Source organism: Zootoca vivipara, chromosome 6 (assembly GCF_963506605.1).
Source record: "Zootoca vivipara chromosome 6, rZooViv1.1, whole genome shotgun sequence".
Classification (NCBI taxonomy): domain Eukaryota; kingdom Metazoa; phylum Chordata; class Lepidosauria; order Squamata; family Lacertidae; genus Zootoca; species Zootoca vivipara.
The window spans coordinates 7,056,302-7,073,204 of NC_083281.1; the positions used below are offsets into that span (position 1 = coordinate 7,056,302).

Genomic DNA, 16,903 nt, shown 5'->3' on the forward strand with positions numbered 1-16,903 from the left:
ATAACAAAGCAACAGGGGCAAGTGAGAAGTGAGTGGGGAGATGTGAAAAGTGCCTAACAGGTGCAAGGCAAGTGCGCATGACTTCTGCGCATTGGCTGGACTGTGAACCCCTTGTGCTCTGGATATATATTTGTGCTTTTCCACCAGCCACGTGGGCTGGGGAGGGGAAGGGGAGAGGAAAGGAAAGGGGAGAGGCCATTGCTGCAGTGCTGTATAAATAACAGGCACACACGCCTTTTTTCCCTGAATGAAATAGCTGGGCAGAGCAAAGCGCAAGATTTAGGGCAGGAGATCTCCAGTGCTTTTTCTCCGTTGTTTTCTACACTTCTGCATTCCCACCTAAAGAAGAAGAAAAAACAGGAAGAAGATGAAGTACATCATAGGAATTGGAGGGTAGGTTGTGTTTAGTATTTTTTGAGTTTGTGTTTTGTATTTTTTCATTGCTCCGGGATTTGAAGTGCGCCAATGTGCTTTACACCTTGGACAAAAGCCAAGTTTGTAAACAGAAGTTAGGCTCAAGAAGCCCATAAAAACCTCCAGGCTTCTTCTTCTTCTTCTTCTTCTTATTATTATTATTATTATTAAAATGTAGTTTGGAAAGATGTAGTGATGTTTTCAAAAGTATTGCCCATAAAAACCTCCAGGGTTGTTGTTATTATTATTATTATTTTAAAAAAATGTAGTTTGGAAAGATGTAGTGATGTTTTCAAAAGTAGATTTATGTCTGAAATGATGAGATGAAGTGTCATCTCACCATGGCCTAGAAAAAGGGATTTGGTAGCCTCAAAGAGGGAAGCTCGATAGCCAATTAAAAGGCACAACTTTAACTTTTATTCTATTTCATAAATCCCCAAAGCATCACTTGTAATAATCGCTAGAGGCGGGGGGGGGGGGAGGTGCCTGCAGGGAAAGAAAGAAAACTGTTGAAAGAATTCCTGTTGCAATGTGCGGAATGAAATTGCGGGAGACATCTGTCCATGTCCTTCCCGAAATTTGCTTTCGTGTTGAGTATTTTAGATAGATCTGGAGCCTGGCCAAGACACTGAGATATTAATTACCCCCCCCAACTCCATTAATAGGGCTGTGGCAACCCTAATACTTTCATAACAGCATTTAGAAAACCTGCAGAGCAATAATAGTAATGATATATACTGCCATATTCTGCCTGCAAAAAATTTCATTACAGCGCATGATAGAGAAGTACCGCTTTGTGTTAATCAGGGTGCTTTCGGCCAACACAAGCTTTGAGGTAGCTAAAGCCCATGGGATGTAGGGGGCCCCGCTTTCAAATCCCCTCCACTCTGGCAAACCTTAAGAATTGCAGAGTTGGAAGGGACCCGGAGGGTCATCCAGTCCAACCCGCTACAATCCAGGGACCTCAACCCAAAGCCCTTGTGCCCTCTATCTCCCTCTCAGCCCAGCCTCCCTCGCAGGGCTGTTGCAAGGATAAAAACGGTGGGGTGGGAGACGGGATATAAAATGTCATGATTGTTATTATTTTAATAGGCTTAAAGGTGCTTCCAGGAAGGGTTTTCATCTGAAAGTGTGTTGCGACAGGTGCTTGCTTTCCTAATTTACCTGATTTCCTCAGAAAGGATAAAATCTGGATTGAATTAGGGATGCAGTCTGGCATTTTGAGATACTAATGATACTAATGGGGAGGGCGAGGATGAACTTGCAGGCAGGAAGGTGTACCAATTCCACATTAAAGAGGAAGCTCCCCATGTCAAAATGTGGGTTATTTTTTTTGGGGGGGGGAGATGTGCTTTAAAAAAAACAACCACAGCCATTTCCTTCTACTTCAAAGCCAAGCCAAAAATGCTTTCAGAGCCAGCAAGACCCCCTTTGCGCAACCATAGGTTGAGCTTCCTTAAACCCATTATTACCGTGCAATACCTATTAGATGCTATTATTATTATTATTATTATTATTATTATTATTATTGACTTTCTATACCTCCCTATACCCGGAGGTCTCAGGGCGGTTCACGGAAAGCATCAACATAAAAACCACAATATATATAACCAAAATAAAAAACAACCACCCAATTACATGCTAAATATTTTATAGCATAGTATTACTTCAATTTGAGTTCCTTTTAATTTACAGCATTAATTTTAGGAGGGCGGGTGGGTGGGTGGGGGGAATAGCAGCCATGAGTCCCTTGGCTCCAGGATCTTACAAAAGGTTTTTCTTAGTGAGGGTAACAATAAATTCATGTTATGAGAAACGTCTTGAGGGGAGGGGAGCCAAAAAAAAAGCAGAATATCTAGTCACTAGTGGCTTACTCCGGAGTAAATGGATAGGGAGCTGTAGCCTCTTTCCAGTTACAAAGGCAAAAAGTAGAGAGGTCTCTGCCCCAAACAGTTTACAATCAGGAATACTGAGAGTTCATGCCAGTAAAAATTGGCACAAACCCAAACTTTCTTCGCCCCCCCCTCCACTCCTGTAGGATATTTTCTTTCTAATCTCTCCCTTTAGGTTTCTCACTAAGTTTCTTCAGAAGACTCAGGTTGCTTGCTTCTTGTGAGGGAAGAATCAACCCCCTTTCCAATCATTTCAGATTAGATTTTTATCATAATCATTGATGCATTTTAAACATGAATATAGCCTTTTAATTCTATCTGTGCATAGCTGTTATTTTTTATGACTGACTTCTTTCCATGTTTTTGGAGGCTTCTTGTTTTTGCTTATTTAAAAAGCCGCCTTGAGTCCCATCAGGGAAAAGGCATGATAGAAATAACATTATTAGTACTGGTGTTCCGTAGGTGTCTAGTGGACATCCTTGATGGGCAAAAAAATCTTTTTCTACTTCATTTTTTTTTTAAAAAAATGTAATCCCCCCCTTCAACAAACAGTGAGTAGACCCACTAAGCCTGTTTATATCCTTTAATTTCAAAGTGAATACAGGACTCCCAGTATAAATATCACTGGGCATAAGCGAATATACAGAGGCAGCTGATAGGTGGTTGTTGTTTTTTTAATTAAAAATACATATTTCTTTTCTTCTGTTTTATTTTATTTACTAATCCATATTAATCTATACGCTATTTAGTAAACAATGAAAAAGAAAATAAATGAGGGCGGGTGCGGGGCGAGAGCTATAAATCATTCCGCTCTCTTTGAAGCAGCTATATAGATATCTCTGCTTCTTCCCGCCTTCTCCCGCCCAACCACCCGCCATATTAATTAACTGACGAGGCGGGGAAGCTTTTATAACCCCCCCACCCCCACCCCAGCCCCGCGCGCGCGAGGGCTATCACCCTGAACCGAAGTCCGTTAATACTGGCGGGAGCCGCGCCAGCCAATGGGGGGAAGAGCTTCGAATACGCCATTTCTTGAGGCTCCTCCCCCCTTTTACCTTGTTTGGAAAAGACTGCAATGAAGCCCTGAGGCGCCTCAGGGGAAAAAAGAGGCGGGAAAATAATGATGATGACGACGACGTATTGTTTTACATGGGAGTAAACCCCGCTCAGTGCAGTGGGGCTTACTCCTGAGTAAATGTCTTTAAAAAAAAAAATTCTCTGTTCCATTGAGAGGTTAATTTGTGTAAAAATAGTTATATATATATATATTGCAAAGTAAATACATCAATACCAAACCATACATAAAGAATAATATAAGGGGGGGGGGTTTAAAGAAAAAAGCAAAGAAAATTAGACAGTAAAAGAATAAAAGTATATTTCAATACAATAGGCCTAAACACTATTTTACAAAATAATAGTAATAATAGACTTCCACAACACTTCCTTTCACATTTCATATTTTATCTGTATATCAGTATTATTTTCATCTTAATATATAGATATGTTATGTTTCCCCTTTTCCATTCACGAGGTCATTCTAGAGATGCAGCCCAATTTCTACATTAGAACCTTGTCTTTTTAAATGGAATGGAAGTGCTTGAATGATTATTTTAAAATGGTTCTTAAATCACTCTCCTTAACTGGATCCATTGAGGTCAATGGGTCTACTCTTGAGTAGAGCTTGGCTGAGTACAAACATGGTGAATGGGATTTTAAATAGGCACAGCGGCCCTTAAGACCCCATTGATTTTTATATGGGCCCTGCTTTACTCATCCGAATCCTACCCAAAAAGGTTATGGGGGGGGGGGGCAATATGTTCAAAGATTGTGAACAGAATGAATTCATGATATAAAAATATAATTCCAAACTGACAGTGATTTTAAAAAAAGACTAATTTCTTGGGGGGCGGGGCAGGGGGAGACTTTAATAGAGCAGCCAAAGATGTTGGATTTTATTTTTAGGGAATCAAAGTTGGGAAATCACAGGTAAAATTAAAACTGACATTTTTAGTGAAAGCAGGGAAGCCTCCTTCCGCACCCTTCACAAGAGGCAGAAATCCAACAGGTGCAGCCAGGTCTCCTTCCCAACATTAAGGAGAAGTTCCCCTTTTTAATACATTTAATACATTGTTGCCTCATGCAAATATTTTAAAAAATCCCACGGTGAGCAAGGGGGGAAAAGATGGGTTGGCCTCTCAGTCATGCGCATCTTTGTCCAGGCTTGGGAAAAACTTCTGGCTGTTGAATTCCTGCCTACCATTTACGTGAACACCCTGGGAATTTCTGCTGAAAGCCTTATAGAAATTTCTGCCATATGTAAAAGAATTGCTTTCGAGGGGGTAGGGGAATTTCCCCCCGGGGGGGGGGGGAGAAGAAGATGGCACACCAAAATTCATTCCTAATCAGATCACTTTTTAATAATAATAATAATAATAAATTTTTATTTATACCCCGCCCTCCCCAGTCAAAAACCGGGCTCAGGGCGGCTGACACCAACAGAATTACAATAAAACATAAAAACAATTAATTAAAATACAGATTAAAATACAGTATTAAAATTTAAAGTGCAGCCTCATTTCAAGTAGGCCATAAATCCAAGCCATGAGGGAGGGAAACACAGGGGTCAGGCTGAGTCTAACCCAAAGGCCAGGCGGAACAGCTCTGTCTTGCAGGCCCTGCGGAAAGATGACAAATCCCGCAGGGCCCTGGACTCCTGGGAAAGAGCGTTCCACCAGGTTGGGGCCAGTACTGAAAAGGCCCTGGCTCTAGTAGAGGCCAATCTAACCATCTTATGACTCGGGATCTCCAGAATATTATTATTTGTGGACCTTAAGGTCCTCCACGGGGCATACCAAGAGAGGCGGTCCCGTAGGTACGAGGGTCCCAAGTCGCATAGGGCTTTAAAGGTCAAAACCAGCACCTTAAACCTGATCCTGTACTCCACCGGGAGCCAGTGCAGCTGGTAAAGCACTGTGAGTTACAATAGTCAAGCCTGGAGGTGATCGTCGCATGGATCACTGTGGCCAGATCGGGGCGAGAGAGGTAAAATTTAAAATTTAAAATTCATTCCTAATCACTTCCACTAAAGTCTACTCTTGAGTAGGGCTAACAGCCCACAATCTGATATTATGGCTCTTTTTCAATCTGTGAAATTGTGGGTGGATGGGTCGTTGGGTGGGTTAAGTTAATAATAATAATAATAATAATAATAATAATAATAATAATAATAAATCATTTATACCCTGCCCATCTGGCTGGGTGCCACTCTGGGCAGCTCCCAACAGAATATTAAAAACACGATAAAACATTAAAAACTTCCCTAAACAGGGCTCTATTCAGATGTCTTCCAGTCTCATTTATTAAATGTGAGTCTTAACAGGCTTGATTTCGCTTCCCTTAATACCTAACCATGCTTGGATTTATGAACGATGGCAGAAAGGCTCATTCTGTTTTCGGCTAATAATCATAGCAGGAAAGTCTGAGGTCGTCTTATACACGGAATGTTGCAATTAATTATTTCTCCATTTTGGGCTCAAAAAAATAGGGGTCATCTTATACATGGAAAAATACGAAATATGTACATCCACACCATGCATTTAAAGTGCATGGCTCCTCCACAAATAAAACTGGGAACTATGCTCAAAGGCTTCCTATGCTCGCTGAATTTGCATCCTTGCTCTGCTAACCATTCTGACATTGTCCCCACCCCACCCCAATTCTGCTTCATGTTTTCTTAATCTAGGGTGACCAATGGTGGCAAAACCACTTTGACCAAAAGACTTACCCAAGCACTCCCAAACTGTTGCGTTGTCCATCAAGATGACTTCTTCAAGGTAAGCATCTCACCCCCTTTGGTTTAATGTTGTTTTTTCAAACAAACAAACAAACAAACAAACAAACATGTATTTGATGTGAATTAAAGCATAGTGCAACAATTAAAACAGGTAAGCATTGCTCTGTCGGTTCAAAAAAAACCAACTTGTCCGGGGAGGGCAGACCTTAAAAGCATAGATGTTCATTATCAGGCACTTATTTTTGGTCTGGGCCCCATCTTTAGGGCTCATATATAATGTGTTTTTACGTGTATATTTCCTCCCAAAATGTTAAGTTTAAAATTGCAGGTCGCCTTATACACTGAATGTTGCAATTAATTATTTCTTAATTTGGGGCTCAAAAATAGGGGGTGTCTTATACACGGGAAAATGTGATATATGCACATCCACATCGTGCATTTAAAGTGCATGGCTCCCCCCACAAAGAAAACTGGGAACTAGCTTGACAGGCAAGGATAACTGGGAGAAGGAAACTACAGTTCCCACGATGCCTTGCAGGGGAGCCGTCCCCTTAACTGCATGGTGTAGAGGTGACTGTATGCAGCGCAGTTCCTAACTGTGTCTACTCAGAAGCAAGTGCTGCTGAATCCAAGGGGATTAGGATTAGGTTAGGATTATAGCCATTTGTACTGTTTTTACTCCAGGTTAGATAACCTGGGATAGCGACCGCACCCTTGTTTTGGGGATAACCGCTGACGCAGGTTAAAAAACCCCACTTCTCCCAAACCCATTGAAACTACAGTCGCACCTTGGAAGTCTAACGGAATCCGTTCCGGAAGTCAATTCGACTTCCGAAGCGTTCGGAAACCAAACCGCGGCTTCCGATTGGCTGCAGCCAATCGGAAGCCCCGTCGGACGTTCGGCTCCCCAAAAACGTCCACAAACCAGAACAATCACTTCTGGGTTTGCTGCATTCGGGAGCCAAAACGTCCGAGTTCCAGGGCGTTCAGGATCCAAGCTACGACTGTATTCCATTCATTTTAATCTTTCTATTATGAATATAATGTAGTATTTCAAAGGTGTTACCTGGCAATGAGCTGGTCCGTGCGATATGCTACCAACAGCGGTTTTCCAATTTTCTAACTGTCAAGGACGGTTGCATGCATGCCATACATTGAAACATAGCTGTCCAGTTTTCCCTTTTCTCGCGAGGAAGCCTATTCAGCATAAGGGAATTTCCCTTTTAAAAAAGGGAGAACTTGACAGCTATGCATTGAAAACACATAAGGTGTGCCCCCCCCCCAATAATCCTGGTCACTGAAGATTATTGAGAGTGCTGGGAACTGAAGCTTGGCGAGGGGTAGAAATGTAGTTCTGCAAGGAGTAAATTGCAGTTCCCGTGATTCTTCTATAGTGTGAAGGTGTCTTTCTAGAAACTCCTGGTGTTGCAAAGTTGTGTTCTTGGGGGCATGGCTTCACACTTGGGTCACGTGGGACGAAACGGCAGATTGGGCCCGCCACCCTGTATGAATCGGGGGGTGAACTGTAGAATGCGCCCAGCTTTTCCATATGATTGATGGCGATGAGCCAGGGATGGATAGCGATGAGTTCAGGGAAAGTAAGTCTACCCTCCACAGAATCGCAGAATTGTAGGGTCACCTACAAGGGTCACCATCTTGTCCAACCGCCTGCAATGCAGCAACAACAGATCTTCTTGTTGAGGGGACACACACACACCCGGGTTGCCCAAATGCCTAAAACAATATTGCACATTTTTATAAGTAGGTACCTGCCAGCTATATAAACCGAGTGCCCTCTGGGTATCTACTGTACACATGTATACAGACAAAGAGACATAGGCCTTGATTAAAAAAGCAGCAGAACTGATTTTCTGTTGCAGCTGTTCTCTTGTATATTGTGCCAGTTTCATCTTGCATCCCAAAGTATTTAATTCTGAAGAGTAGGTCGGCACTGGAACTTTAAGTGGCCCCAGAAGACAGTTCTCCCCTCCACAGAAAAGTAGTTTAACACCCCAACCCAAATTAGCCATTGCAGCTAATTAAAAGAAATATACTTTATGTCCTTTTTGGACTTCTTTATTCTCTTTTGGGAAAGCCATATCTCATTGGTTGAGCAAAAGGTCCCAGGTTCGGTCTGTGGTATATCCCTTGCCTGAAATCCAGGAGACTACACTGAGCTAGGAACACTGATATATGTTCCTGTGTATGCCTACTCTAAGCAAGTTACATTAAACCCAAATCATTTGTGTGTTGTTCTTTCCTTTAGCCAAAATTATTATTGCTCCTTAGAAATGCCCCTCAAGCATTCCTTGAATTTTGTAAAACTTGAATTGCAGTTACACACACACACACACACACACACACACACACAGACATTAAAAATATAATTTTCACCTGTGTACTTGTTTAGGGGTGTTGCTTTATTTCAAAAATGTAGCTTAACCTAGCAAAATTAATTTGCTACAGAGTTTAGAAAGTCTCTCCCCGTCTTTCCCACCCCATTTCCTCTCTACACTACATGCACCACATGATGATTTACTCCCAATACTCCCCCCCCCCCAGAATGCCAGTTCAGATATGCGAGAATGAGCAGTTTCATATCTGTGCCGGGTCTGGAGTTCACAAGTGTGTACCTTACCTCGTGCATATGACACTGATACATACTTGTGTGCACAAGTCAATGCACATATTTGTGTGACCGAGTCCCGCCAGTGGCAGCTGGTGCAATACAGCAGGAGCGGGGAACAATTTGACCTCCTTAGATGTTCTTAGGCTACATCCCCCATCAGCCTTGACCATTGGCCATGCTGTCTGCGGTTGGTTGGAGATGCTAAACATCTAGAGGATCCGAGGTTCCCCACCCCTGAATTAGGGGCACTGCCCCTCCAACCTTAGTCAGCCTTTACCTATTGGCTTTCTTACTTACCTGCTATTCAGGTGTCCTCAGGTGACCCCAGGTGTTCTCATGTAGGCGAGTTGGTCACCGCAAACAGGGGGGGAAATAGCAAAAAATGGAGAACTGGCTTGGGACTAGGGTGGATTGGCGGGGCTGGGGGTTGTGTTGTTATTGTCATTTGTTCTGCAGCACAGCTGTTTTTGCTAAGTCAGCACTTTGCCTCCGTTTTGTGTGTGTGTGTGTGTGTGTGTGTGTGTGTGTGTCTGTATATATTTTGCAGTAGTGTCCAGGTTGTGATCGGATCGTAGATAAAACTGATCACCCTGCGTTTGCAGCAATGTTTTATTGGTCACTATATTTCAGCCACAAGATCAAATACAAGTCGGGGAAGACGGCTTTAAACAATGGGATGGTAAGAGTTCGCTATAGGATGCAGTAATGTATATTTTCCTAAGTATATATTTTTTTTATCACTATACTATTATTAAATAAAGACATAACAGTAAAAATTTACACCATTCTATAAATACACGTTTAATTTATACACTTTCACACTCTTGAGTTTTTCGTCTTTCTTTTTTTACTGACTTTTGTGCCTGTGTGTGTATGTGTATATATTTCCTACATAGTGTTGGCTTCCTTGGATATGGATGCAATGGTGAGCACTGTGCATGCTTGGATTGAGAATCCCGTGAAGTTTGCCCGATCCCATGGAGTGAGTGTTTCCTACGGATCAAAACTGCCCAGTTCTGATGATACCCATATACTGATTGTTGAAGGTTTCCTGCTTTACAACTACAGGTAAGATGTCTTTGCTTTTTTTTGTAGTAGTAGTCCACTTTAAAGTATGCATTTGGTTGCTGCCTGTCCTATTGACCCCTACTGCTGGGCTTTAGATAAGAGCTTCATCTGCAAATATATCACCTGCTCTCTGTATAACACTTGACTGTCTCCGCCAGTCAATAATAATAATAATAATTTATTATTTATACCCTGCCTATCTGGCTGGGTTTCCCAGCCATTCTGGGTGGCTCTCAACAAAATATTAAAAACACGATAAAACATCCCAGTACAGGGCTGCCTTCAGATGTCTTCTAAAAGTCAGTTAGTTGTTTATTTCCTTGACACCTGATGCAAAGGAGTTCCACAGGGCGGGTGCCTCCACCGAGAAGGCCCTCTGCCTGGTTCCCTGCAAGCTCACTTCTCGCAGGGAGGGAACCACCAGAAGGCCCTCAGAGGTGGACCTCAGTGTCTGGGCTGGACGATGTGGACGGAGACGCTCCTTCAGGTATTCTGGGCCAAGGCTGTTGAGGGCTTTAAAGGTCAGCACCATCACTTTGAATTGTGCTCGATGTTAAAAGCACAGGAGCAGGCCAGGCCAGTTATCTTCCAGGTTATGTGTTTTATTCTGGAATACAACTGGTTTTAGGTTGTCTTTTTGTTTTAATGGCAGGCTGTACACCATTTGGAGATTTTTTGAAATATTAAGTGGTTTGTAAATGCTTTTGATATATAAATGCTCTCTCTCTCTCTCTCTCTCTCTCTGTGTGTGTGTGTGTGTGTGTGTGTGTGTAATGGTTCTAGGTCTAAAGGCAGCCCTGTTTATGGAAGCTTTTAATGTTTAATATATTATTGTATTTTAATATCCTTCTGGAAGCCGCCCAGACTGGCTGGGGAAACCCAGCCACATGGGCGGGGTATAAATAAATTATTATTATTATTATTATTATTATTAGTCCACTGAAATGATTTTCTCAAGCCTCATCATTTTCATGGGCAGTTCTTTTTCAAGCACATTACAGCAGTCATAGTTTAAAGTTGGGAGTGACCTCAAAATTCCAACTCCCTGCCAGTGTACAATAGCCATCCAGCCTCTGCTTTAAAACTTCCAAGAAAGGAGGGTCCATCATTTTACAAGGCTATCCTTTCCACAGTTCATACTATCAGAAAGTTCTTCCTAACACATAATCTGAAGCTCTTTTTCTTGTAATATGAATCCGTTGCTTTTAATCTTATCCTCTGCGGCAATAGAAAATAAATTTGCTTCATCATCTAGGAAAGTGGTTCCCAAACTTTTTGTTCCCCGCGGACCCTTCAGAATTGCCGAAGATCTTGGCAGACCTGCCTGTTGTAGCTATTGTCATGTGCTGCTTTTGGAGAAATTTAAAAGGGGTTTCTAAATTGGAGGTATCCCTCCCAGGAACCCCAAAGAAAAGAATGCAGGCATGAAGTGAAAAGATAGGTCTTTATCGAAATACAAATGTGCATAGTGACAGCCTCAAACATGCAAAGAACCACATCCAAAGCAATGGGTTTTTTAAGCACTTCCAGATTGCACGTGTCATTTCTATTCACCAAGCAAAGGATCACAGCATTCTTAATAGTTGCAACCCACTGACATCATCCTGAACCAATCAGGGCAGGAGGCATGGCTTAAATGGGGGGTAACGTTCAGACCTGCCCCAGCTATCGACACTGCTGAGCTAGAGGCTGATGGGGTGATTCTGTATGACGCAGATTCCTACGTTCTGTGTTGATGCACATTTCAATCTTACACCAAAAACAGCCTGTTGCAAGAGACCCTAGAAATCATTGATGATGATTGTGATGATTTTATTATTTATTAAATTTCTACCCTGCGATCTTCAGGTGGTGGTTTACAACATGAAAACACAAAAATACACAGCATAATAACAAACAAAAACAATAACCCCCCCCACCCTACCCACAGTATTATTATTCGCCACAAACAACTGTATGACTTTATGCAACCATGTGGTTTAGGGGAAATCATTTCTCAAGTAATTTCGAACCTTAATTTTTCTCACCTGCAGGCCACTGATTGACTTGTTCGACAAACGCTATTATCTAGCAGTCCCATACAGTGAGTGCAAGTGGAGGAGGAGGTAAGAACGGCTCCTCGGCTTTAATCTTGTGACGCTGAAATTTCATGTCATATTCACCTCATTCCTATGACATAATTGCAAGCTGTAGAATTGGAAAACTTCTGAGCTCCACGTTAGGCTAAAAGATTCTTGCATTGCAGAGGATTGGATGAGATGAACCTTACGGTCCCTTCCAATGCTATGATTCTATGATTCAAAAGCCACACTTCTCTGAATTTTGCAGTTCAGTTCTCCAGACAAGTACTATATACAGTGGTACCTCGACTTATGAAGTCGAAGCGCCGCTATGGCACATGCGCGAAGTGCGAATTTGCGCTTCTGCGCATGCGCCAACCTTTGCACTGCTCCGCGCATGTGCAGAACGCGCACGGCGGGCGCACACACCAGGAGGACTTCCGGAGGCTTTGACTTCGGGTGTCGAGGTATGACTGTACAAAAATGCATGTGCTAGGGCAAATAATACACAAAAAAATAAAGCATTACATTAAGGGAAATAAAAAAATGTGTAGATTACCATAGAAGAAATCAACATTAAAATGTTAGTGAATTTTCATGAGGTCTTTAAAAAAAATCCAAACTGATGTGATGAGGAGAACTGAAGACTGGGGGGGGGCGGGCGTTCAGAAATTGAGATAAACCATCCAACCCTAGTACTTGCACAGAAGGGCTTACTGACACTGCTGTACTCACCTGATGTGGGAATTAAGTTGTTTAGTCGATTAATTGTGCCCGACTCTTCGTGACCCCATGGACCAGAGCATGACAGGCACTCCTGTCTTCCACTGCACACAACACCAAAGATCGTAATATTTTTGCGTTGGAGCGGAAGCCAACATTACATTGAATATACTGATATCAAACCAGGGTGTAAACTCAAAGGTCTCAGACAGATGACTTCAGACCTGAGGCTCATCTGGACTTTTGTGCTGTGTTCCTAGGCACAGATACAGGCCGAGCTCTTCTTTTCTTTTTTTGCCCCAGCGGTTTCCTTGAGGAAAACCTGAGTTTTACTGCTGGATTGGAGCAAAAGGCCTGGGTTTCTGCAGATTGCCGTTTGCTCCGATTCAATAGTAAAGCGTGGGTCAGTGCAAGCAATCGCTTGGACATGGAGCTTTCAAGGACGGGCCTGCGTCCGGAAAGCATGATGCAAAGGGAAATCTGGCTTTTGCATGTTGATTTGTCACTCAGTTTTGAGGGTAAGGAAGAAAGCACTTCAGCTGCTGCTGGCATCAAGCTACAAATGTGTTTTGCTACAACCCTGTTGGGCAGCTGAACTTCAGGGCTACACCTGTGGGCCAATCAGTTTGCGGATTGACTTCTCCCAGCAGCCTGATTGGCTGCTCCTGCAGGCCAATCAGTTTGCGGATTCACTTCTGCCAGCCGCCTGATTGGCTGCTCCTGCAGGCCAATCAGGTTGCGGATTCACTTCCACCTGGAGTTGGATTGGGTGGCACCTGCGGACCAATCAGACTGCTGATTCTGGATCCTATTGTTCTATGATTCAGCTCAGTACATAACTGAGCATACCAATGTGCTTCCTTCTACTCCTTGCACTCCTGGGGATGTGCAAGATTGAACCCGGGGCCTTCTGCATGCAAAGCAGATGTTCTCCTGCTCAGCCCTTCCCCAGGTTAAACAGTTACACAGAATCTGTTAGTCCTGGAGCACGGTACAGATTAACAAATTCCTTTTCTGTTTGCAGTACACGTAAATACACAGTACCGGACCCCCCTGGTCTCTTCGATGGCCACGTATGGCCCATGTATCTTAAGCACAGGAAGGAAATGGAGGCGAACGAAGTGGATGTTGGTAAGAGACAACTTGCAATAGCTCGACTCTGACTTAGAAAGAATTCAGTGCAAGTGGTTGCATGTGATATTTTTTTTAAAAAATGTGATGTGCTTAGAGCAGAGCTTTCCAAACCTCTCACCTTGGTGACACCCTTTTTAAGACATTTCACGGCAAAGTAATTCAGCTTTACTAGCAAACCAGAGGTCAAACTAACTCCTTTCCAGCCCTGAGAGGAGCACGGGGGGGGGGGCATCCACGCGACACACCTACACGCTGCAGCCGACACGCTAAATGTGCTGCGGCACACAGTTTGGAAAGCTCTGGGTGGGGGATCTTTGGCCCTCCCCTTGTTCCTAAACATCCCACCAACCCCAGAAATGGCCAGCAGTCAAGTCTTAATGGGAGTTGTAGTCCAACATGGGGCTTAGCCACACCTCCACTTTCCCCTGGGAAAACCCATGGTTTTAGTGCTGAATCGGAACAAAAGGCAGTTGGTTTTTCCATGGATTGCTGTTTGTTCTGATTTAGCACAGAAGAGAGTGTTTTCTGGGGGGGAAGTGGCTGGGCAAAAGCAAAACCGCTCGGATCCATGCCTAGAAAATGCAGGTTAAGTGGAGAACTGCCCTGAGCCATGTTTTCTAGGCACTGGATGAGCAGAAGTGTGCACAGCCCATCTGGAGGGCTAGAGGTTCCCCACTCCTGAGCTAAGTGATGAAATTGTTTTCTTTATGTTTGCTCAATCGTGTCTCTTCAATTTATATCCTGCCCTTTTTTCCCAAAGGCATTTTGAACGCACTAGTGATATTGTTAAAAATAGTTAAACAACTATTCAAATTCTCTCAGCCAATAATTTCAGGGTCGCTTATTTAGCATGCTTGCTAATATCCCTTAATTAATTAATTTTTTTAAGTTTGATTATAGATTTTTAAAAATCACCTCTGTCTCCTTTGTCACCTTGTGAGGGTGTTAGCCCTAAGAACCAACGAGATAGTACTTTGAATAAGTAAATATCATTTCCCACAACACTGCATTGTTGAGCCGCCCTTTTATTAGCCCTTGTGCCAGCTCCAGATTTGCAGGAATCCTTCTCCCTATTGAGTCTACCTCCTCACTCAAATTACCACCTGCTTGCTGCCAAAAATCCACTGAGCCAGCAGGGCAAGTGAGGTGTTTGGCTCCTCTTTATTTTGGCCAGAGCGAGTGATGAATAAGCAAGTAAGCCCCACTGGATTCAATGGATCATACTCGCTTGCTTGGCAAGATTGCATCATTATACATTTTGTGAGCGGGTTAGATCTCTTAAGTCCATGCAAAACTGCCGTGTTGATTTATTTACTGGCATCCCCACATGTGAAATTCACAGCTGTCTGTTCTTTTCAGTTTATCTGGATGGGCTGAAGTCCAGAGACGATCTTTACATGGAAGTCTTTAAAGAAATACAGAACAAGCTTTTGAATCACTCATAGGTGAATATACTCCTGGATGAAAGGGAAGGAGGTAGAGGGGGTGTCTTATTTTCTAGCTTGCTCTTTGTATCTTCCTCACAATACTTTGGGTATTAATTGCCTTATGTTTGCTTTGCAGGATCTGTGGGAAGTTGGAAGATCTATGTACAAATCTGATGTAAATACTATTTTGGATATTTACCGAAACATGTTAAGTGAACATGCCTTTCTTAGCACTGCCCTTCGGAAAATAACTTTATGTATATAATTGAAAAATTATGGTAGTTTATTTACAACTCAGCCACGGGCAGTTGTTGCTGTTTTTTATTTACTTATTTTATATTCCATTGGCTTAAACGTGTATGTTTTAAAAACGCATTTTTATAATGGAACACTTCAGTGAAGTCTGTAAAATACCACTGGTTTTACGTGTGTAGCTTTGTGTCAGTAATAAGCTTCTGTTTAACTGCTTGTGCAAGAACACAGGGCATACTCAATAAAGAAACATTTGAACATTTGGTCTCTCATTTTGCTTTACTGAACATCGTCAGGGCAGGGCAAAAATTCACAGAAGGTCCCAGATTCAATCTTCGGCATCTCTGGAAAGGACTAGGGACAACAATTGCCTAAAATCTTAGAGAGCCGCAGTGTAGAAAAACCTGAGCAAAGCAATCCACATTTGTTCCTTTAAAAAAAAAATTATTTGCTTTTACAAATACAGTGGTACCTTGGTTTACGGACTTAATCTGTTCCGGAAGTCTGTTCTTAAACCAAAGCGTTCTTAAACCAAGGCATGCTTTCCCATAGCAGTGGGGGACTCAATCTACAAATGGAACACACTCAGCATGTTCTGCTTCCAAGGCAAAGTTCACAAACCAAAACACCTACTTCCAGGTTTGCAGCGTTCTTAATCCAAGTTGTTCATAAACCATACCCTCCAACTCCCGGATTGAAAAATCCAGGATCAGCAGTGCCGCAGCACCGGAAGTCGCTTCTACAAGGCAGCGCAGCACCGGAAGTCGCTTCTATGCATATCCAGACTTGCGTAGAAGCAACTTCCGGTGCCGGCACCGCCCAATTTCCAGTGCCCAAACATGGGCAGAGCGACACCTGAAGTCACTTCTACGCATGTCCAGACGGGTGCCGGGCTGCCCGTGTCTGCATGTCTGGGCACCAGAAATCGTTTCTGCATGTCAGCTGGGAGCCGGGACGTGGCCGCCAGCAGGAGCTTTACGGGATATTTACGGGATATAATCAATTCGGGATAACAGGGGGAAACGTTAACAAAATACGGGGGTTTCCGACGAAAAATGGGAGACTTGGCAGCTATGTCATAAACTAAGCTGTTCTTAAACCAAGGTACCTCTGTGTTAACAAATGGAACACACTCAACAGGGTTTCTTTGCTTATTTTTATTGTGAGTGGAACAGTGTATGTATGTTTAAATTGCAATGTAGCCGAAACAAATTCCAAATATGTCGGAAAATGTACTTGGCCAATAATAATAAATTATTCTTATTCTTATTCTGCTTCCAAGGCAAAGTTCACAAACCAAAACACCTACTTCCGGTTTTGCAGCGTTCTAAATCCAAGTTGTTCATAAACTAAGCTGTTCTTAAACCAAGGTACCACTGTATAGAATTATAACAATACAATACCTATACAAAATACATATCCATATTTAGAGATTTTTCTGAATCTCTGGACTTCCCACCTTCCCTTCCATGGGTTCTATTGCCATCCTTTTCAACTGCATATTATTTCAT

General features: G+C 42.7%; 1 protein-coding gene across 1 annotated transcript; it reads left to right on the plus strand.

Annotated features, from left to right (window-relative positions):
- LOC118087410 (nicotinamide riboside kinase 2) lies at positions 1-15,655 on the plus strand. Its single transcript, XM_060275366.1, has 8 exons — positions 1-393; positions 6,049-6,139; positions 9,359-9,407; positions 9,625-9,796; positions 11,830-11,901; positions 13,604-13,710; positions 15,073-15,158; positions 15,277-15,655. Exons 1-7 carry the CDS (start codon positions 368-370, stop codon positions 15,156-15,158), a joined length of 603 nt encoding a protein of 200 aa, XP_060131349.1. The 5' UTR covers positions 1-367; the 3' UTR covers positions 15,277-15,655.
- The last annotated feature ends 1,248 nt before the right edge of the window (positions 15,656-16,903 follow it).

Coding starts and splice junctions, on each gene's coding strand:
- LOC118087410 (XM_060275366.1), top strand. CDS start 368: ATGAAGTACATCATAGGAATTGGAGG. Junction 394..6,048: donor TACATCATAGGAATTGGAGG/GTAGGTTGTGTT, acceptor TTCTTAATCTAG/GGTGACCAATGGTGGCAAAA. Junction 11,902..13,603: donor GAGTGCAAGTGGAGGAGGAG/GTAAGAACGGCT, acceptor TTCTGTTTGCAG/TACACGTAAATACACAGTAC.